The sequence below is a fragment of the Helicoverpa armigera genome, chromosome 7 (assembly GCF_030705265.1).
Source record: "Helicoverpa armigera isolate CAAS_96S chromosome 7, ASM3070526v1, whole genome shotgun sequence".
Taxonomy (NCBI): Eukaryota; Metazoa; Arthropoda; class Insecta; order Lepidoptera; family Noctuidae; genus Helicoverpa; species Helicoverpa armigera.
The window spans coordinates 4,745,609-4,770,222 of NC_087126.1; the positions used below are offsets into that span (position 1 = coordinate 4,745,609).

Sequence of the window (24,614 nt, forward strand, 5' to 3'; positions counted from 1 at the left end):
ATGTCTAATAATACTTTAATGTTACAGTTAGTGAACGGTGGTGTAATAATGGGAATTGGATATGTGGTATGAAGAAGAAATGTGTAGAGGCAAAATACGTTCGTATCGAAATAAAATTACCAACAGCTCTACAACATGGTAGTAATACACGAGATATTTTTATAAAAAAAATCATTTGAAGTGAAAATAAAATTACTACCTACCTTTAATTGAAAACTGAATAAAATCCGAATTAGGGAGATAAAAAAATAAAATTACTGAACTATGCTATTTAATACGATTATTTTAAAACTAACCTTACGAATAAAATGATAATAAGCTATTCGATTTAATTAATCGTAACAGTAAAAAACATTTATGAGGAAAAAATAAGAAAAAGATCATTGGTAATAATGTAACACAATAAGACAGGCGAATATTTTCAACCCAGCATGTAATCTTGAAAACAAGCGGAGAATTGGCACATTCGAACTTTATTTGACATGTTAACATCTCTTTAAGCTGCGGTGCCGTCTGTTTTATCCAATCCAATAAAAATATTAAAGGCTTTCAATAACATACCTCGACGCCGCACAAACTTAGGGTTCAATACAGAGCGATATGCAAAACGTTGAGTCATCGGCATTGCTTTTTATCCGATTGAAGTTCTATGATTTTTAAACGACTCACTGTTTCTATTTTTGTATTCTTAACATCAATTCCTCCATGTTTGGCAGTTTCCTTATATATTCTGTCCACCTGTTTGGTATCAATCACAGTAATTCAATAAATTAAAGAGTTTTGAAAACAGTTTTTGTATGTCATTCTCTCTTATCTCCCAAGATTTACATATTATTGCAATACACTTGAATTCAAATCTCGAATCTTTTTCTCGAAAAGTTATATTTAAAAAAAGAAATACGGAACTTCCAAAGCGTGGGATGATTCACACTCCAGCCGTTCCATTCTTATTTATGATACAGCTGAGTATAAATTAGTTCACTTAACAGAAACCCGCTCTTTAGGGGTCCTCATAAACAGGTTCAATCGTTTAATTTGTATCATTTTTTTCATCTTATTGTGTACGGAATGAGTTTCGAGTCCTTGGCTCAACGAGGTGTAACTAAAGAATCGTATTTGTAACGAATCGATGTCCGGTGCCTCGTGATCTTCGATGGTTACACCTGCCTTGCTATCGTCCAAATCTCTAATTAAGTAATTGTGACTTTTAAATATCGATTTTTGCCAGACTAAACCGCTGTTGTTGTAAATTCTGACCTCGATGTAGTTTCCTCATTGTGTTTTTTGCTTGATCTGATAATCTTCAGTAGATGAGCTTTTGTTGTTATGACAGATATGAGTTTAATGAGTCGGTTTAATCGATACACTTTTTCAGCTTAGTCGGTAGTCTAAGTATTAGTTTTGACCTTTAAAGGCTATGTACGTAATTGATGAAATCAACCCACACTGAACGGAGCTTCCATAGCGCATAATTATATTACATCTGAAACAGTACGTTAATAAGCTCAAATTAACACCCAATAAATAAACAGCACACAAATCAAAATATCAGGTCTATAAACCCATCAAAGGTCATACTGCCAATCAAAATACCTTCACAACTTTCATTCCACGTCGAAAACGGTTCACTAATAGAAAATATTTAATAGAAGCTTTATTTTAATTACGCTTAAAACTGGTTTCCCATTTAAAACAAGCGCTGACCGTGTTTTGTGTGAAGTTATCAAATAATCGACCTTATTGATGTATGGGCTACCGTCTGGCAATGATTTATAATGGCTTCCGACTAGGACATCATTCCTTTGCGATGATTTTCAATCACATCCGACGGTTCGTTAGCGCTCGTATCTATGATCAGTCATGCTCAGTCGTATGTTATGATGGATGAGGCAATTTTTATCGGTGAAACGAAAATAGCGATGGATAAGTTGAGACTTTTACGACTGCTTTTTAAGGTGTTTCTGTATAGTTTCTTAGAATGCAGCAACATTCAATCAAAGTGTTTTTATTTCTGTCCAAGTATAAGTCTAAGTATTGTTCTCGTCTCAGTATTGTACCATACTCATATGATACTCATATGATAGCATTAATGTTGTCATAAACTATACCTGTCATAAAAATGATAGCAGTAAAGTTAAAATTTAGCAGTAAAATTGAATTATATTCCCTTACTTTGGTTGACATTTTAATTGCACTATATTAGGTTTTTACAACAATATTTAAATAAATATATCGTAAATTATAGAATAATGTAAGTCACATCCAATACCACGTACATCCACGTCTTCAAAACTATCTTCTACCGTTGGTAACATCAACAAGTGATACAAACACATGTAAATAAATTGAGATGAGCATTCCCGCGGTTGGCAGCTCGATCTATCAGTAATTCACGTTGCATTATCAATCAACTGTTCTATGATTGATGAAATATTTTCATCGGTAGCCAGATAACTTGTCCGTTGTGTGTTTAATTAAGACCTATACGTACAACGAACTCCTTACAATATGTACCTATATTTATTTTTTCTTGACACGAAGCACAAACGTCGTGTCTGATTGATGGAATTATGGTCGTGTGGAACAAAGATTCTATAGAAATCATTGTTTTGTTTCATAAAGAAATCGAGGCCAATTAAAAAGTTTCGTAGAATTTTCCAGTTGTAATTAACAATAACAAATTAAGGCTGAGAGTTGCCTACTTGTAGTAAATAAAAATAATATTGTGAAAAATGGAATTAAAAAGATTTCACTAATTGATATATTTTTTACAGAATTTAAAAAATATTTGATGCTTATAGTATCTATATAAAAGCCTGATAATGAAATATTCAATTAATTGTATCAATAAACATGTGAATAACATATCAAGGCGATTAAATTTTACGTTTAATTGAATATTTATATGTCGTTTTATCGTGAAAACTACAGTTAACAAGATTTTAACGATATTCCAACCTTAGTAATTACTGATACAGTATCAATTTAAATGACAATATAAATCTTTGAAACATTTTCTATCACTCTAGATTTATTTTTATGGCCGTGCACGTGGTTCTAAGATCATATCTGTTTTCGAACACAGCCCGTTTCGAGATCGCGTTCAGAAGAATGTTGTTCTATTAATAAATGTAATTACTACCAACAATATTTTTGTATATCACTGTCTGCGAATTAAAGAAATTAAAGTATTCTAATTTGATCTTTATCTACTTCATAATGGCCGTTCTAATTTGGGAGGTTGTTTGGGTTTGTAAAGGGAAGCAAGGGTTGAAGGGGAGCGTAGCAACCAATGCAATGTTGAACCCTTCCTACTCGTTTTATCTGTACCTACCATGACTGGTCGTTTTAATTAGGAAAATGTGATATAGAATATTGTTATTACATATATGCGCACATTGTGCATGGTCTCACAAAGTTTAAATATCATAAAATCAACTATTAAAATTGAAGCTAGTTTTCCGATGGTAAATTATTATGCCTGAATGTTATTCAGGGGATAATAAAACTAGTTTCGCTTTTCATGAACACTACTAGCAAGGATTCTCGGAAAATTTAATATCATATCATTCATAACAGTGCTATTAGGTAGGTATGTTTTGAGTAACAAAATAAGAATTCCACGAACTCAAATGAATATTAACGTCAGTCTCTTTTCCGGAAAAATATACATGTATACACGTAGAGTAGGTGATATCATTGTGTTGTTATATTTGATGAGAAACGTGAGCGCAGCCGGGTGAAAAGAGCCTGAGTAATTTTTCAGGCTTTAAAATTTTTGACCTACAATTTTTTTATTTATTATATCTATCGACCACAAAGCAAGAATATGGATGAACTATCAAAAAATTGATGAGTGAAACGTATTAAAAATGGATAACCACTTTGATTGTTGGTGACATAACATTGTAAGTAAGTCATCTAAAATAGAAACGGCAACTGACATTGGCAAAAAAGTGATCATTCATAATTTACTAACATAACTGTCAGCAAAGCAAAAACATATTACTTTTTTTCATTTCCTCGAAAACAAAATCGGAGCATTTAATCACACATCACGCATCGATTCGTAGGCATCGATTGAAAAAAAAGTAACTGACCGAAACGATGACTAGCGACGTTCCGTCTTCGATTGTACAAAAGGTCCGAATCGAATCGAACTGTTAGGCATTGTACTGACAATATCTACTCACTATTTGTATTCGGATTCTTTCGTAACATTCCATCACCATCGACTGTTAAACTAATACCGCTAGTTCGAAGCAAATAGTAAAAAGAAAAGTAAGAAAAGGGTACTGATCTAATGACACCGACGCGACGGCGCTAAAGCAAGTCCGATTGTTGGACTAAAAATAGAAACGCGTGTACTAATAAGATTAGTGATAATTGTTTTGCTAATCGAATTCCACGTAACTGTGTCGCAGAAAATTTTTTACTCCTTTTGCTCCTGACAAGTGGGTTAACATGGTAAGAAATGTCAATGGATTGAATGATTGAGCATTGATTAGTGTAAATTGCAAAACTGAATCATTTATTGTCGCCTGAACTTCATTCTAGATACAGTTAAAGATGAAAGAAGGCAACTTTTTTGACGCGCTGTTTTTTGCTTCGACGATATGGATGTAGTATGGATGTTAATTAATATTATCGCTGTTAAAATCAATTTTGGACTTCTGACTACTTGCATCATAACGGTTTGCGGCCACTCAGTTATCCAACATAATATATTTATTCAGTAACTAACAGACTTCTGCAATTACAAACTGCTAGACGGTACAGTCGAGCAAATATATTTTAGAACAAGCGGTGTGTGCGGTCACTGCGACTTGTGTATACGACTCGGACCCGGACCGAGGACGGTTCATTGCAACCGCTTCCCACAACTTTCTCAACTGATCCTCAAGTTGCGACCATTAGAACCTGTTAAATGCTGAGGGTACTATTATGCAAACTGCTATGTACCGTTGATATTTAGTTCGGAACATAATAGCTATTAAGTTAGATGTTAATATGTTATTTTGATTAAGTTACCCTATTGTGCGGATCCCTCTTATATAACTGATGTTCGCGTCGACAGAGATAATATAGTTACGGTCGGTTATGCTTCAATTTGCTCCAAGTTTGGTGTTTCATCTTTATTGTTAATGTGGATGATCATGGTGGTTTAAATAGTCGATGAAACATATTTGTGTTGCATATTGTGTTTAAATTATAAAATGGATGATACCACCAATAGATCGTTCTAGAATTTATGGTAAGATTAATATTCCAAAATAGTATTTGAATTTCTAAATAAATTTTAATAATCTGTGAGTAATATCTGTGGTATTCATTACGAATTTTAAGAAATGGCACATATCTCAGTTTCTTATTAATAATGATCAAATAATCTTAATGCAATTAATTCGAAATCTTCGTTAAAACTAATTAAGTATTTATACAGAGCATGAAAATATTGGTAATCGTATTCGGTTACTGCAATTTCGAAGTTTTAAGGCAATCCTTGAAGTTTTTTAATTATGCGCTAATACCATCGCAGGGCTTCTAAATTAATATTCTATAAGCTAAAAGTTTTTACATGTCTAGAAAGTTTCGATGTAGGTATTAAAATTTTGGGCTTAGATGTTTCTGATATTGATAAAGCTATTTAGATATTCATAAATTAAAATGACATTTGCTGAAGTTTTGTTTTAACATTATGTAGATTGAAAAAATCGTGCAGAATATTCTAAAACGTTGCTTTATTTTCGTTAGCGTTATTTCAGATACCTTTGATGTTTTTTGCTTGTCATTTTTTGTATGCTGATTGGATTGTCCTTTTTCTGATGTCTTAATCCTTATGTATTCATTTTCATTGTTGCATAAAATTCGTTTTTATTTAAGCTCTTAAGCCATAGCGATGTCTTTGTAATCTTGTAATGCTAATTCAATCTTTGTCGGCGAAGTATTGTCTTTTATCTTAACAGAGATAATCTGTGTTTCGGAAGATTGGTTCCGTACTTTACCTGTTTACAGTACCTTTTGTAATTTTAACGAGTTTATTTGTAAGAAGAGTAACGTCAAATAGGTTTGCGTTAACGGTTGTTCAAATATCTGTTCGGTATCAGACTTTTATTTGACACTTTAACATTTTTTTTATGAATATGGGAAAACGTGGTTTAATGTCATATCATGTTCCCAGCTGATGTGCGTCTGATAATCACTTTTATCTATTAATCAAGAATCTGCCACTGTAGACTATTAATTAAAGTTTATCAATGCTTTGATTATCAAACGTAGTAAAATTAGTCATTAAATCTTTAGATAAGATTAATAATTGGTACTTACATGTTTTATGACACACATAAAGCCTACTGAAGTATTCTATTAGTTAATATTAAAACGATTTTATGTTAGTCATCTCGTAAACATCTTGCCTAATCTTGACTACACACAGTTTCTTTCGAAACTATAAACAATAGATGGTATTGTAGAGCAGTAAAATAGTCAATCGATTAACTATAAAACTAAAGAGGTTGACTTAAAAACAGGCGAGCAAAGATGTCTAACAATGTTTTAAAGATGAAAATAAAAGTAATCATTCGACAGGTTCCAATAAATCCTTGTAGTAGTAAGATATTCTATATCGCGCTAAGCGAGTCCTGTGCCCCGCTGAGTGCGGTATAATTTGCCTGCACGGCACGGCAGGGATGGCGCCGGGTAAATAGATCTACCACGAAACGGGGTAACTCAGACCCAAAAGCACGATTCAACATACATTGCATGTATTCTATGTTATTCCTGATAAAATCTATGTCGAAAAAACCGCAATGTAAACCGAAATGCCATCCCGCATTTTAGTCCATATGTACGATCTTTGAAGCCGCATAAGGTTAGGGCACCCGTGCACTAAATGAAATTCCGTAGCCACCGTCGCACGCAAGATAGACAAAAGCAAAGGGAAGTGCAATTGAAAAATGCCTTTGTCTCAAATTCAATAAAAATGTTATGTAACTAGTCTGTAGTCTGTACCTACCTGTAATAAAGAGTATAACTTTGTTGCTCCGTTTTTAAAATACTTTGTTATGCTCCGCTTGTTTCGGCGCAAGTTTGCCTGTATTTTAGTTTCAAAGAACTGAAAAGAATACAGTATTTTATAAAGTTACGTATATAATATTATACTAAGTAAATGAATAATTATGTAAAAATATTTATGAGGAGGATATAATAACATCCCTTTTTGACACAAAGATAAAATGTTTTTAGTAAACCTAAGCCTCTACATACCTAAAGCGATTTTAATGAGTTTTTTATCATAGCCGGCTACATCTAGGCATTTTGTTAGGTAATACATTATGTAGTCCATACTGGTATATACCTCTACAATACATAGATTTTAAACTTTAGTCTACCAGTTATTTTAAAGTCTTGATGAATGAACGCATGGTTTCACAAACCTGATTATTAGTCAGCACAAGTAATAAATTCAAGAAGGATTATAATCCACAAGGCTCTTAAAATTATTATTTTTTCTGAATATAACTAGGTCGACTTATTCATAGTACTTGTACGTACACTTAAGTATGGTTTCAGCATCACTGAAAATATCTTGGTACTCGTTTGAAATAAAACCTTTATGTCTGAGAGCGTATTATGTAAAATGGAGGTTTGAGTGCCTTTTTGACCCTATCAAGTGATATGTCACTGGATAGGGTTAACAAAAGTTGACGATTTTATACGAGTTTTATATAAGTTAGTGATATCCATTAATTAATAGTGATGTATTAGTCCTACGAGTCATTTTGCAATGTGGACTTATAACTTTTATTCATGGCCAATATAAAACTAAAACGCTGAAATTTAATATATTTTAGGTGTTTTAATGAACTGTGATATAGTTTTTGTGGACACTCGCCTTCAGGTCGCTTGACAGTAAAGTTGGTATCTCCAGTATTAATAGAATTAATAATTATTTTGCTATTAACTGTTCAAAATTCTAGGCTATAGAATGGACCACTATTTATTCGCATATTTTGGAGAAAAAAAAAGTATGTGCCTACCATAAATAACTAACACTGTTCCAAAGTTAGCCCAAAAAGTAATAAAGTAGCGCTAATTTATTTTGACATTTATTCGTTTTTATATCAATCTGAAAAAGCATAAAATAAAATTTGCATATAAATAGTGAGCATATTGTGTCAGTCATCGTTAGTAACTTTGCTTTTAATGATATCAATGACTTGCTGTTAAGTTTTACATATTCAACGTGTTTTAGGCACATTCGTAAATCATTCTGAAATAGTGTTTATGTAAATTGATTTATATGCTAGTTCTATTCGTTTATTAAGTTACTTTTTGTTATTGACGAAGTCCCAAAAAACCTATATACGATGTATCATTTTTAACTGATATTGAGTCCAAATTACTGCATTAAATATTCAATATCTTTTGATTTATCATTCTAATTTCTACGCTCAGAACACAATCGAATTTAGTTTCTAGTTTCTCTCTAAATAATAAATTGTACCTACTATAGACACAGATATCAGGTACAATAAAACTTTACAAGAGTAAAAAACCTGTATTCAAATTCTAGACTTAAATTATTCAGCACACGACACGTGTCGGCACAAATTTTCTTTTTAACATTAACATAAACCTGAAGGACTTTTTTTGTAAAATATTTCAGACACTGTAACTACAATTGCTAGGTATTAAAGTCCTGAAAATCTGCAGTAGATTTCAAACAATTATGCCAGTTTTTATTGTATAGATCCAAAACTATGTGCCTAAAATGTACTACTTACTTATTATTTTTATTCCTGTAAGTTTGATCTCAAAGTAAGGTTTTTAGAGTTTGTCATACGCAAGCACATGAAAATTGACAAAAATAATACAGTTTTAACCATGTATTGTACATACCCAGTGTACGGTTTACTTGCAAGCATTTTTCATTTATATTTATGTACCTCTATACAGAGCAAGTTAGATCGAGAGCAATATGATTTCTTCACACAACGTCATGATGGATTTCTTCAAAGTCTAGAAAATTCATATCTACACGATATTAGTAATATTCACAGTTCACTGAATGTGATCTACAAGAGTCACTGATGAGTTTTTTAAGACTTTCAAAGTCTCGAAACGAGAGCCCTTTATTCTGCAATCAACGTTGTCTTTCAATTTTGTACTTTTTATGCGATGCTTAGAGATAACTGTTGAACTTTCAAAATCATTTTTGATCCCTAGCATAAATCCTATATTAACCGTTAATTTTAGGATTTCATCAGAAACACCAATAATCCTAATTTTTCAAACAGCTCAAAAGATTACTTTTAATTGGTATATTTGTGCCTTATAAGATAATCCTACTTAAAAACAAACGCATTTGTATGAAAGGTAAAAAAATAACAAGGGAAGGTAGCCGTTGGCATAAAAGACACCTTGTAACTAGACTTGTCCACAAATTCCCACCCACTGGTGACATTTTTTAAAAATAGCAAAAAAGAACAAAAACTGCCTCATAATTGGCACAAAAGATGGCGTATCGCAGAAAAGATCGCTCGAACACAGAGCTCTTTATCTTTTTTCGAGATTAATATTTTTGTTAGTCATTTTTTATTGGCAGTTCGAAGTTGATTTTTTTATCTCGCTCATAGTTTCGTCGGGATTGGGAACAAGAAAATGAATGGATGCTGCTCACGAGTATATTATATTTGAAATAAGTTAGTGAAAGAATATGGCACACTTGTTCTAAATTATTATAATATTTTGTTTATAGTTCTTTTTTGTCAGTTAAGTATAGTACCTTTTTTTTTCATTTTCGTTATTTTACTTTGAGTAGTTATCAAAAAAGCTGATTCAATCAAGGCAACAGAACTATCAAGCAGCATCATGGAATTTAAGATCAGGCTAAAGTTTATTTGAAATTCAGATAAAATAATTTTCAAAAGTTATGCTAGAAATAGTGTGTCTTACAATCATTTTTGAGCTTTCGACTCTATTCCTTGTCGTTTTCAAAAAAGGTTTATTTTTTTGGTTATGAACAGCGCTTATAGTGATAATGTTTGCTACCTGAGCGTGGGTGCGTTTTAGATCTCGGCACGTGAAATATTGCAAGCCATCCCCTGTCACATATCTGCCTTATAAACTCCAAAAAACATTCCCAAGAAAGGGACGCAGCATACAAAATGATAAGCAAAAGAAAGAGAAAATTATACCCCGCGGGAAGAATGAAGCGTTGTTAATTGCTTTGATTAGATTTCAAGGATATTAATATAGTGATTCACGCGCTTTGTCAAGTTCCATATATTTTGATTTCGTACGGTGCCAGTTTTATGAATTACGTTATTTCTTATTCTATAGCTGTGTTTACCCTTCTCTGGTTTGGGTCATTGTGCGTCATAGCCGCTGCTATATTGTTGGTAGCCGGGACTGTCAACACAGAGGTCAAAGAAAAAAATGTTAAGACGGAAATATTTCGCACCTACCACGCTTCCTACAGGAAGTTTACTTTGTCACTTTTTAACACTGCATGCTTTTTCTTTGTATGTCTGGATTTATGAGAAATATTTAAGCTACCGTTGAGAATATTTTATCCGAAACAAATTCGGATTAGGTTTTTTGATTCAGTATTTTGATGAAAAATCGTTTCCTATTTTTACGGAGCTCCGTGAAATGAACGGATGTCATGCATTTTTAGAGTTTGGACATAATCTATGGGAGCACCCAGCGACAGCTTCGTAAAATTGGAAATTGGAATGTCCATGTTAATTACTAGCCATCTTCAAAGCGCACAGCATGTTATGGTGACAGTATGTTTTATTCTTACCTACTAAGTTATAATCTAATTCACTACCAAAAAAAATCTAAGTCGATATTACATTAAACTATAATATCGTAAATACTCATAAATACACAAGCACGTAGCTCAAACGCAATTTCTATGCTAACAAGGATACGCGCGTTATCGTATTTGTACCGCTATCTGGGTGCAAAACACACGGGGTGAATATTTTACACATTTTGTTTTACGTCTCTACGTATTCACGGTAAATAAACATTTCCTGAAGATTTTTATTTGCTACATTTTTTCGAGGAGTGACGAAACACGCCGTTGAAATGTTTCGAGTGTTCTAACAAGACACTTGAGGTTTGGTTCATAGTTTCTGATAAGCGTTAGTGACGATGTCAGGCATAAATTGGGATGAAATATTTGTTTTCGAAAATAGGTATGCAAAAAAAATGTGACGTTGTTTATTTGCCCTAGTTTGCGTTTTTTAATCGCCTTTGCTTGTGTTTGGTTCTATTTTTTTGTGTCCTGAATAAAATTGTTCTACTATAATTAAGTTTCTAAGCTACTTATTTGTGGTTGACTAAAGCTCCAGGCAAAACTTGACTTTTACTTTATACCACCAAAAAAGTAACAATTTTTTTCCTGCCATCAGTATTTAAGTGAACATTTTCTGTTCTTACATCATTATTTACCACCAAGGTTTTAAGTTCAAAGCTAAGAGATTATTCTTGACTTGCGTATCCTAAGTACCTACAACGTATATAACTCGGCCCTTTATCTTATACTTACAGAGTCTGCTGATAACAAAATTTATGTTCCAAATGTTATCGGATTTATAATATAAAGCGTTTAAATTATGTAAAGTTTCAAACAAATCGTACACAATCTGGATACAGAGAAATGTATCTTTATGTTTTCAAACTTCGCTTTTGATCTCGTATTTTATTCGTTGTTGATGCTTGTGTGTGGTGTTAGGAAATTATATTTGTGAATCTCGTTTTATGTGGAAGTATGTGTTATCAAGTTTTCTGCGTATTACTAAATTAGATATACCAAAATTATGACTAGAAACTCTAAGTCAAGGAGATAAAATTCGGGTCAGTGTTCCATTCTTCTAGATTTTACATTCTGTCTCACATAAGATTGGAGTTGTATTGTTGAACTTAAAATACTTATTTCCTTGTTTATCGAGGTCAATGTGAAAACAGTTATGTTTCCATAACACAGGGGATTACACCTTCACCTAAACAAGGGCTCAACCGCGGGATAAGGTAAAAACAGGTAAACAAAAAGACCGTTCCCTATTTATATGGAAAAAAAAATAGATGCTCTCGACCATCGGCCGATCGTAAAATTGATCGGCACAAACAATTTTCATCGTAACGCCGACGTGCGCATTCATCAAAAAACATAAATACCTAGCGTGGGTAAGGAGATACCCCTACGGCGAATATAAGCGAAAACGATTGATCATTATTCATTCCTTCAGCTGACAGATTGTGATGTGAAACACTTCGGTGTAATAACTTTAACACGCTTCGGCGTCTCCTTGATAGATGTTTTTTGAAATAACGAAACGTTAACATGTGTTTTTTTTTAGATCTGAATACGAGCGTAATTACGTCATCGCCACGTTGTAAGCTTTTGTCTCAGATCGTGATGAATGATTTTCGTGTTGTGACAGCCACGAACAAACACATTGTACATTTTTATGAATTTACGCAGGCATCGTAAAGTGCGCCTACAGAGGTGTTGTTTTTAAAGTTATCGTAAATTATTGTGCTATTTCAGCTTTTAAACGGTTAAAGAGAAAAGCAAAAGTGTCATTAAAATTAATAAATTATATCTTTTACATATACTTTCTATTATTACGTACAAGGATAAAAACAACACCAGCCCTGCCCTTAATAAAAATATGATGTCTGCAAAGTTAGAAAGACTATATTTTCTTAGCCCCGAATACGTATGTATCGACGAAACTTACTTTAGTAAGTACGAGATCGCTGATTCTTGTCTATAATTAGTTAGCACTACACTTTACTTCTTCAAGCCAATAATATACAGTTCCTAATTTATTTCTGCCCACATATAATTAGCACAAGAGCGAAGTAATACAATATCATATAATACTTACTCCCACACAATTCTGAAGGAAAGGTAAACATAATTCCATCATTATTTTCCGTGATGCATATTTAAATAATTTCAAGACCCCGTGTAGTAGTTTCGTGATAAACAACAAATATCTACATAAGTATTAGCGAAAAATAATATTATGAAACACCAATTACCTAATTATTTTATTGGAAACAAACAGATTGTTGACTAAGCCTTTTTCGTTGTGAAACAGTAAAAACAAGCTTTTTATATTTTCCGATATGTTCGTGCATCGTTTTAAACTAAAAACACTTCTAGTCCAATTTTGTGACTTGTGTCCCGCGACTGAAAGTCACTGGCATACCAACCCTAACCACATTATGATGTTATCAGCATACATGATATCACCCCCTTAGGTCTGCACGAAGGGAACGAGGTCGGATATTTTAAGTTGGGAACTATGCACCCGGCTGTAGTCTGTAGTTCACCCCACAACCCTTTGAAGCCAGTGGTGAAGTTGTTTTATAAAGGAAACTTAATAAACATTTTTAATAACATCTCCATCGTTGGGACTCGTACTATCTACTCACAGAAAATACTGGGATATTAATTGCTAAAAAAATTGGGATAACCAAAGCAAGTTACTTATTTTTGGTATCATGTCTTTTTCTTTTGCAAAGAAACATGAAGAAATGCTGTACCTATACCATCGATGTACCTTAGTTTTAACGTTCAAGCATATATAGGTAAATCAAAAATCAATCCGCCACGTATATTCATATCGCACCAAAACACGATAACTTCAACGCCACTAGCAATATGTCAAAAATTTAATCTTAAAAGAATAAGCCCGCCCTCGCTCCTATCAAAATTAATAACAAACTATTAATTTATCTCACGTCAACTATTAAGAGTTAGCTAAGTGACAAAAGAAAAACAAGGATGCCGGCAAGGCATCTGTCTTTTCATAGTCAACTTAACTAAAAGGATTAAAATGATATCTTCCGTCGTCTGACAGCCAGTGTGGTCTCCCAAGCGTTAACAGAAACCTTCTTTTGTTAGAGAATTTTGTTACCTTAAGCTTTTAATACCTTTATGCCATTGCTTTTTAATTTTAGCATTTCTTAAAAGGGTTGATTTTTAATCCCGATTACGTATACATTGAAAACGTTTTGGGTCTCCTTTGTTGAATTTTTAGTTTCTATTCTTATTGCGGTAAGTTAATTTCGATTTCTTTAAGAAATGGAATAGAGTTTTATATTTGTAATGGAATCAAAAAAGGTTATGTGCGTATCTTTTAAATCCTATTAAACTTTTTCAAGGTCCGAAGTTTGTTGTAGGTGACTATCACTACAGGTACAAGATTAGAACTTTTGAAGGTTAAAGTTAACATACTAGCTACATATATCCGCCGTACGATACTGCATGTCGATTCTATAAAATATCATAACTCACTTCGACATCACTCTCACTTCGACTTCGATCTAAAGGTAGAATTCCGTGGACGCGACAATAGTCAACCTATGAAAATGTATGGCACCGTTGCCGAGGCCCGTGACAGTCGCGCGCGGCCGACGAATTTCGTAAGCTGCTCGCGGCATTGTCAACAATTTAATTCTGGTTTTACTAAAATTCTATAGTTGTTATTAAGCGCTAGACCATGTTGAGAAGCGTACGGCCGCCAGCGGCTCACGAAATTCGTCGTCCGCGCGCGACTGTCGCGGCCCTCGGCAGCGGTGCCATACATTTTCATAGGTTGACTTTTGTCGCGCGCGGCTGCGACAATCGCGACCCACGGAATTCTACCTTAAAGTTTCGTGATTGACATTGTCAAACTACACTAGCGCTACACTATCGAGCGTGTTGACAAGTTGAACTAAATTAAAGTCGAGATTTTGACAGATCTGCCAAAATCTGTCTATCTATAGGGAGGTAGGGAGAGATGGGCAGTGGAGACATGATCAAATCAGATTAAAAGGGGGTCCTTTATTCTGATTTGATCATAGTTTTTTTTATTGGGTAGTTTACGTTACCGACTGGTAACGGTGTTCATCCATAGACTATCTGTCATTTCTGTGAGTTGTCAAGAACAAACACTCGTAAAAGTACTTAAATATTTTGTTGCGGTTTCGGATCGTTATAAAGAGAAAACTAATTAAAGGTATGTGTATTTTCTATTATTAATGATTGATTGTCAAAATCTCCAGTTACGATTATAGTAAGTCGATGCAATCCACACCTATTATACCTCTAGAAGAGGTACTACAGCAATAGTTTATGGGCCCCACGTTTTTATTTTAGTCTAATATGACCGGGACCACCTACGTAGGATGACAGGTAAGTAACTATTTTCTAGTTTTCAGTGCACATAAGATAAAACCGTTTTACTTAAGTTTTTTTACCGATTTTTTTTTTATAAACTAAGTCAAAAGTGTCCAATGCTCCCTATGGTAGGGAGGCTTGGACATACCATGTAATGTATAATTTGTAAATTTTGTTCTTCTTCTTCAGTGAAAATTTGTGAGGTTATAAATCTGCGCTAAAAATCCTTTATAGAATCTTGTTTCAGGTACCGTTGCCAACTTGATCTAGGGACTCCATATTTATCAGCTGTTAATTTTATTTTTTAACCTTTTGATACCTCTTGTATTGCTCGTTATATTAAATCTTTAGGAATTTCCCGTCGCAAACCATTCTTTTAACCCCGACGCAAAACGACGGGGTGTTATAAGTTTGACGTGTCTGTGTGTGTGTGTGTGTATGTGGCATCGTAGCTCCCAAACGGATGATCCGATTGTAATGCGGTTTTTGTTTAAAAGGAATGTCATTCGGGAGTGTTCTTAGCTATGTTTGGTGGAAATCGGTTCAGGTCTTCAAGGTCATCAGCTCGTTTGTTAGGTGTGATAGAAATGTTACACGCTCAGTTTACTTGCAAGCATATGTGGGATCTAAAATTTGAAATACTAATGTCTTCTGGAACCACTGAGCTGGTCTGCTGTTAGGACACGAAGATAGGTAACCCTGAACTGCCTTTTAGTAAACCCATCGAGTTTGGGCTCGTTTAATTTGTCTTGACTAGTTTTCTTCATGTTTCTAATTGACGAGAACCTAATTCTGGAAATGGGATGTGGCGGATGAAACCCTAGAATGATATATAACCCTGGATCAACAAAGGTCCATCTTTATTGTTTCTCAATCTGTGCAATTCTCCCAGAGCCAGTTTGTCATGAGGATTGTTAAACAGCTTCCTTTGGCTGAGATCGCATTAGCGAACCCATCATAAAAAGAAGGAAACATTAAGGAGCTCCTTTAAAAAACCATGAAATAAAATAAAATTATAAATTAAAAAAAAACCCCGACCCAAAAAAGTACGCAATTATTATGACAAAATGTTATAAACGATAAACCCTATAAAAAGCAAAAAGTAACTTTAAACACTACGTAAGTACCAACTAAAGCATGTCAGACTAAACAAAATTTTGACGTGTCGACGGTTTTATTTAAACCGTTTAAATATCTCGTAATGTTGAAACTGATTGTAATTTTTAGGATAGCTCTTTGATTTTATCTAGCCAAACATAAGAAATGGCAATAAAAGTTGATTATCTGTAAAATCTGATTTTTTATGCAATAAATGTGAAAAAGTGCCCATCGCTCCCCTACCTCCCCTAAAGTATGAAATGACATTACGAATCGAAGTGAAATGCGAGTTGTTGATCGAGTTTTATAGAATCCCAATACTGGCTAAGAAAATAAAAATAAACAAAATCAAAACCTTAAAAAAAGCAGACATGTCCTGTAAACCACGACATCCTAAAACTAGGCTTCACCGGTTATCTTATAATTTCTTGGAAGTCTTAATAGGGTATTAAATCGATCGCGTTAAGGCACGCGAATTATTCCATAACTTAGAAGGTTTCGGCTGTAAACGCACCGAATTTCTCACAGTGACCGGAATTCTGAGCAAAAAATTGGTGGTGCGAAATTTATCAGAATATTGAAGCCACAGCAGTTTGAAAGCACTAAAAACCTATTAATACCTACAGAATATTTTTATCAGCAGCACATATTATTATATAATGTATTTACATTTATATTTACAATCTCGATGATCGCTGTAACAGATTAGGTATCATACCTACTTTCATAATATAAAGCCCCGTTCAACTTCCCAAGGCAGCTGATGCCTGGTTTCATTCAAAGTTTGCGGTTTGGGAGACGTACCTACAGTCGATCGCTTAAAGCTCCGAAAAAATAATTTATTGTAATAAGTCGTCGTGAACATTCGCCACCGCTCGGTTCATCTCGCCCCGCTCCGCACCCCTCTCCCGAACGTATACTCGACTCGACTGCAATGGCTCTACCAAAATTCAGTCGACTGGTAGCAGCGTCTGGGCACGGTCGCGCCACACGACGCTTTGATCGGACTTACGTTACAGTGAAAACACGCTTATCACTTACGCGATACAAAATTCAGTCACTGACATTACTGAATACAACCAGTTAATTGTACTCAGAAATCGTTTTGAATACAACTACAGTGAATATTGGACGTTATAGTAAAACAAAAGTGGACAATTTGACTATGTGATAATTTTGTTTACGTTTCGAAGGACATTTAATCATCGGATTGTGAATTGAAATTGACGCATCATGAGCATTATCTCAACAAGGACTATTTGTTAAATTGAAGCCGAAATAGTGTTCATAAATTGATGGATACTACACATCCGGCAAGGGGACGCAATACGCGAACACCGACGGAAAAAACATGACACTGAGCCTATCGTGTCTTGTTTTCTTTCTTCCTTGATATTTGATTTCCCCCATCATGGCTCATCAGCAAACTTTTGCAAGAAATCGTCTCTACCAAATTTTGTTTTGGTTCACCATCGGATTGAATGTGGCGGATCAGAGCTCTCTGCCACTAAAATATGAAGCTCCTGATGACTGCCAGTGGTGGCTGCGAGGCCCCAACGATGCACATGAAGTTTCCCTCACGTGTAAACTACGCACAATAAACAGTGAATTCGACACAACTAACTTCAGTGTAATTCCGTCAGAACATACCACGTCCTTAAGAATAGAGTGTAATGAAGAAATGATGTATAAAAGCTCCCTTGATGATCGGAGTTTTGCTCATCTAGTAAAACTACGTGAACTTGTTTTAGATAACTGTAAAATTGGAAGATGGCCGCCTGGCGTACTCTCCGGCTTGAGAGACCTCCGAAATTTAACGATTCGAACGAAAAACACAGAGTGGGCCGCTATGAGTTTAGAGATAGCATCAGAAAGCTTTACGGCTGTTCGACAGTTGGAAAAGTTGGATCTCAGTTTTAATAACATTTGGTCGTTTCCCGAAAACTTGTTTTGCCCGTTAACCAATTTAGTGTATTTGAATGTGTCATCGAATCGTCTACAAGATGTGAGTGATTTGGGATTCCGAGAGCGAGCAATGCATCAAGCACTGATTAGCGAGCAAGATGGACCTGCTCCTTCGGCACCATCAATGTCACATGCAACCTGTTCACTAGATATTGAGGTACTAGATGCTTCAAGCAATCACTTTGTTTTGATGCCAGAAAACGGCTTCATGGCTCTGCGTAGACTTAAAGAACTCCACATTCATGATAACGAAATATCAATGGTGGCTGACAAAGCGTTATCTGGATTGAAACAGCTGCAGATAATTGATCTCTCAAACAACAAAATAGTCGCTCTTCCACAAGATCTGTTTAAAGATAGTAGACCGGTCATCAAAGAAATATACTTACAAAACAATTCTATAAGTGTGCTTTCACCAAGCCTGTTCGCCAACCTAGATCAGCTGTTGGCGTTGGATTTATCAAATAATCATTTAACGAGTACTTGGATTAATGAGAATACTTTCACCGGTCTTATAAGAATGGTGCTGTTGAATTTATCAAACAATAGATTAACGAAACTTGATCCCAAGATTTTCAAAGATTTATATACTTTACAAATTCTAAACGTTCAGCATAATATGTTGGAAAGCATTGCTGCTGACACGTTTGCACCTATGAATAATCTGCACACGTTGATCTTATCTTACAACAAGATATCGCACATCGATGCTTACGCCCTAAATGGTCTGTATGTGTTGTCGTTACTATCTATCGACAATAACCATCTTGAAGAACTCCATCCAGAAGCATTCAGGAATACATCCTCTCTACAGGATTTGAATTTAAATGGGAATCGCTTAAAGAAGGTACCCATCGCGCTAAGAAATATGCGATTACTAAGGACTCTTGATCTGGGAGAGAATCAGATAACGTCATTGGAAGAACCCGGCTTCGTCGGTTTGCATAACGTATACGGCCTTCGTCTTATCGGAAATAAAATAGAAAACATAAGTAAAGACGTGTTTACAGATTTACCGTCCCTGCAAATTCTAAATCTTGCACGAAATAAATTAAAGCACATCGACATGAATGCTTTTGAAACATTATCTACACTACAAGCTATAAGGTTGGATGCCAACCAACTCACTGAAATTCAAGGCCTATTCGTAAATATTCCATCGCTCTTGTGGTTGAATGTATCAGATAACCAAATAGAATGGTTTGATTACACCGTTATCCCTTCGGGACTTCAGTGGCTGGATCTTCATAGTAACAATATCAAAGAGCTCGGAAACAACTACCGAATGGATAAAGAATTGCGCTTACAAACATTAGACGCAAGTTTCAACAAAATGACAAAAATATCGGCTTTTTCGATTCCCAGCAGTGTAGAGTTGCTGTTCCTGAATGATAATCAAATTACACAAGTTGAAGCTCAAACTTTTGTTGGAAAAACCAATTTAACGAGAGTCGATTTGTATGCAAATCAGATAACTAGTATGGATCTCAATGCGCTTCGTCTAACTCCGGTCGATCCGGGACGGCCGCTACCCGAATTTTATATCGGTGGAAACCCGTTTCAGTGCGATTGTACTATGGAGTGGCTGCAACGCATAAACAAACTGGACCATCTGAGACAACATCCACGTGTTATGGACTTGGAGAGCATTTATTGTAAATTGTTGTACAATCGTGAAAGGACTTATATTCCACTTATCGAAGCGGAATCATCTCAGTTTTTGTGTACATATAAAACCCACTGTTTTACGCTGTGCCATTGTTGTGATTTTGACGCCTGTGATTGTGAAATGACGTGCCCATCGAACTGTACGTGTTATCACGACCAACCGTGGTCAGCCAATATTGTGGACTGTTCGGCTGCTGGGTATTCGGAAATACCTAGTAGTATACCTATGGACGCTACTGAACTATATTTAGACGGTAATAATTTTGGTGGTTTAACGAGTCATGCTTTTATCGGACGTAAGAATTTAAAAATATTGTACGCTAATAATTCTAACATTGACGCTCTGTATAATAATACGTTTAGTGGACTAAAACGCTTAACAATATTGCATTTAGAAAAGAACAATATAAAAGAGTTGCTAGGTTTCGAACTGTCGCCTCTGGAGAATTTGCGCGAGTTGCATCTACAAGACAATAAAATACATTATATCGATAATCGCACCTTCATGGAGTTGAGGCATTTAGAAGTGTTGCGCTTGGAAGGAAATAACATTTACGGCTTCGCGGTGTGGCAGTTCACGATGAATCCATATTTGGTAGAGATAAGTCTCTCGCGGAACCTTTGGTCGTGCGATTGTCAGTACATGCATAAATTTCGCACTTGGTTCAAAAATAACCTTGGAAAAGTGGAAGATGCTCTTAAGATCACGTGCGTATTTGACAACGTTACTAACGCCGTTGGACCATTGATGGCCGATTTTAACTCAACAATATGTACTAGTCACGTGGGAGGAAGTTCATCAATAATCGAGAACCAAGTAATTAATGATTATCTGCCTCTGCTACTAATATCACTGTGCGTGTTCATCACAAGCTCGGCATTAATATGCGGCGTATTTTATTGGAGGCGTGAGCTTCGAGTCTGGATTTACTACCACTGTGGATTCAGAATGTGCTACAAAAGCACAGCTTTCGACGATGAAGCCGACAAAGATCGGCTGTTTGACGCCTACATAAGTTATAGCGTGAAAGACGAAGCTTTCGTCGCTCAAATGTTAGCGCCCGGCCTAGAATCCACTGACCCAAGTTTCCGTCTCTGTCTACATTACCGGGACTTCAACGCCTCGGCATACGTGGCGGATACAATAATAGAGGCCGTGGAGTCATCAAAAAGGACCATAATAGTCTTGTCCAAAAATTTCATCAACAACGAATGGTGCCGTTTTGAATTTAAAACGGCACTTCACGAAGTACTGAAAGAGAGACGAAGAAGACTGATAATAATATTGCTAGGGGAGCTACCGAATAGGGACATCGATCCAGAGCTCAGGTTGTGTTTGAAAGCGAACACTTGTATAGAGTGGGGTGATAGACAATTTTGGCAAAAGTTGAGGTTCGCGATGCCGGACTTGCGGAAGTGTCAGTATCACCGGTCGACAGTGAATATTTACGCTTCGGTGTCCCCGGTGGGGGCCGGGCGGGCGCCGGCGCCGCCCCCGCCGCCGCCGCCGGGCAAGCTCCCCCCCCTGCTCGGCGACGGGCTGGCCCTGCCGACCAGCGTGCACTCGCGCGACGCGCACCCCCACCGCATGCCGCCGCAAGCGCAGCTCTGGGCGTAGCGTATGCTCCAACGCAGGTAAACAGACACTGACATTACTTGCAACGCTTAAGCGTATTAGTCCAATAAAATGGTGATAATTAACTTTAGGTTGTTCCACATTATATTTATTGTATAGCATAAGATTACAAAGCCTGACACGACTTGCATTTATTTGTATAGATTAGGCCGCTAGTTTTATTTTAAGTTGTTACGGAATATTTTCCTGATTTCTGCGATAGTAATTTATAAATTACGGTAAACCCGATGTAAATACTTGTTAAAATATTTCAGTGACTATAAATTATTCGGATCGCTTAAATATTATATAATGCCAAAGTTTAAAACTTATAGCTATGTACAGATGCATTTATTATTATAGTTTTTTAGAACAAGCATTGTCAATAAAGAGTCTGTAAATATTATGATTTTGTATATAAAACTGTAAATACGCAAAACAATTATTATATGAAAAACGAAAAATAAGAAATACACATTTTTAAAATTTTATTTCCTTTTGTTTCATTTATTATTTTACCTTATTTTGTGTTCGAAATATTTTATTTTATTGGTTCAATACTAAATGACTCAGCTGACAGTGTAGCTACTGGAAACAAAATTTCCAAGAACCTCCAAGTATCGCCGAAGTCCTAACACAATTGCATACATTTTCGAACTCCAAAGTACTCATCGGCATGTTTAAATGGAAGTAGGTTGGTTCGCTAACTCAGTCAATATGCAAACATATTGAAAATTGAAAGTCACTCTAGCGAAGTTTAGTGCTGGTAAATGGTACCCCAAGTTCTACGCTCTGCATTATATACTCCATTGCTAAAGTTCTGTACATTCGTGAATAGGTTCGAACACTTACTCAACTAGTAAAATTAACAGAGTAATTCACTGAATTTAAATTGGTACGTACGTGCTTAGTAATTTCACTTAGACATACACAGTTGAAAGTCAACACAAACAAGCAATATATTATTTATCAGATGCTTTACGGCAAGTATTGTCTTGAGATGAAAATAAACAAACAAAATTTCATTCAACCACAACGAAAGAAGAAATATGATCTGCTGTATTAATAATACTGAAAACAGACATAATTCGGTTGATTGTTGTTGATGATTTCCTTCATCTGGAAATAAGACAGACCTTTACATAAATTACACCTTTTAGCCCCAAAGTTATTCAATAAAGAAATGTCTTGTTTGCAAGGCAAAAAATCCACTAAAGAAAAAAAGACGAAAGAACTTGTCTTTAAAGTAGATAGGAATTATTTTGAACTTCCTACCTTAACTAATTCAATTTGACTTTCAAGTTGAGAAAAAAGGGAATAAGAAAGTTAGGGATGTCGAATTTATTGGATCTAATAAGTAATGTATAAGGACAGAAATAAAATATGTAAGTAATAAAATAGCTGTGACTAATGACGGTCATTACTTTAATAGTATTTATTGCGTTGGTACGAAACCGCAGACGAAAATGACGTTGTGTTTATTTGAGAAACAATAACGCATCGTGAAATAAGCTAGCTATCAAAATACATTTAGCAGTCTACATTTGTTCAGTACAAACAACTTAGAGAGAGCACCACTTATGTGAACATTGTCTTATTTTATTTACTGGTAACTCCCTGTGGCGTAGCTGGTGTTCATCGATTTGATGTGTTTTTGCAGGACCTAACACTACACGAAGTTAATATCGCTAGCACATTTATTATCTTCTCTACAATTTTGCTTCCACCGACTTTAGGATTTTGTCTCACTTATATCCATCCAAATAACAATGACGGCCTTCAAACGCAAATATCGATTAACCCTTCAATGACATGTCGAAATCATAGCAATGATGACTAATACAAAGGCATAGAATATCGAACTACATCAACCTGCAGCTACATCTAAGTATAGTCACAATGCATTAGCGGTGACAAACTGTGCGCCTTAGGGGATAATAGAATTCCGTTTATCTGATTTAGCTGTACCACTATTAACTGCACTAGATGGTTCTATAGTAATATGGACGATACAATTCTATGTAGGTCACACTGTAATTGCATTTGACAATAGAGGTAAATTATCTGAAGCAGGCACTGGTAGTTTTTGCAGGTTTAGTCAAGTTTAATCATTTTAGTCTAACTAATTACCTACCTTATTGTATCTGACATTACTGTTTTTTTAATTCGCTCTCTGCTGTTTTGTTCTTCGTCTTTGCGGATCTGATTCGTAAGAACACTTCCAGGTTTTTAATCACATTCGACTACAGTTCTATGAAATTAATAAATAGGTATTAACAAATACACAGGTAGGCATGAAATTGTATTTTTTTTAAGTTATCCCTAGAGATCTAACTAAAAACAGAAGTTCTAAAAACTATCTAAAACTGAAGGTAGTTTGCATAGCCGAAACCGGCACATAACTTTCATATTTTCACAATAAACGCACAGACATCGTCCCTATCATCAACCACTATAACCAGCAATTCGCCCTTTGACTTTCCAGACTATTCTCTTCCCATTATGAACATACACGCAGCGATAAATCCTCATATTTTCCACCCCAGGGCCGTAACTTATAATATTTCCCCTGCTATTACTAACGACATCTAGTCGTCAAGTCATGAAACTCCTATTATCTGTTTGTGGACGAATCAAATCGAAATCAACATCAGTTATTTTTGTCGCTCCCACCCTTATCAAAGAACGTAGATAGGTCAGTTTTGGCAAACCAGACGGTCTGGATTTATTTGGATAGTTAGTGTGTCCAAACTTTTTTGCTGTAACAGTTAATTCTTCAATATTATCTGGAAGCCGATCATGTCGCACATTTGAACTAATGTTTGTTGTAGACGAGTAATGAGTACTGATTATCTAGGCGGAATTGTGAATTCATAGTAAATTCATTTGTGTGTATTAAGTTTCTTAAATCTGTAATGCTTCACTGAGAGTGTCGTTCAGTAGCTTTCAACAAATTCTAGTAAAATGACTATATTATGTATTTGTCTTTATAGAAGTTTATTGATTTAAGCAGAGCTATTTCTGTACTTTAGTACTTCATAGTGTTTTCCACTTATTTAGGGACAGTTTATTAGT

At 35.2% G+C, this 24,614-nt stretch overlaps 1 protein-coding gene across 1 annotated transcript in view; it reads left to right on the forward strand.

Moving 5' to 3' along the window:
• Positions 1 to 17,377: 17,377 nt before the first annotated feature.
• Positions 17,378 to 24,614, forward strand: part of LOC110370303 (toll-like receptor 6) — a 103,796-nt gene continuing 96,559 nt past the window's right edge. The window contains exon 1 of the mRNA XM_049847674.2: positions 17,378 to 21,559. Coding sequence (XP_049703631.1) covers positions 17,703 to 21,542 — 3,840 coding nt within the window. The 5' untranslated portion in view covers positions 17,378 to 17,702 and the 3' untranslated portion in view covers positions 21,543 to 21,559. The remainder of the gene's footprint in view (positions 21,560 to 24,614) is intronic.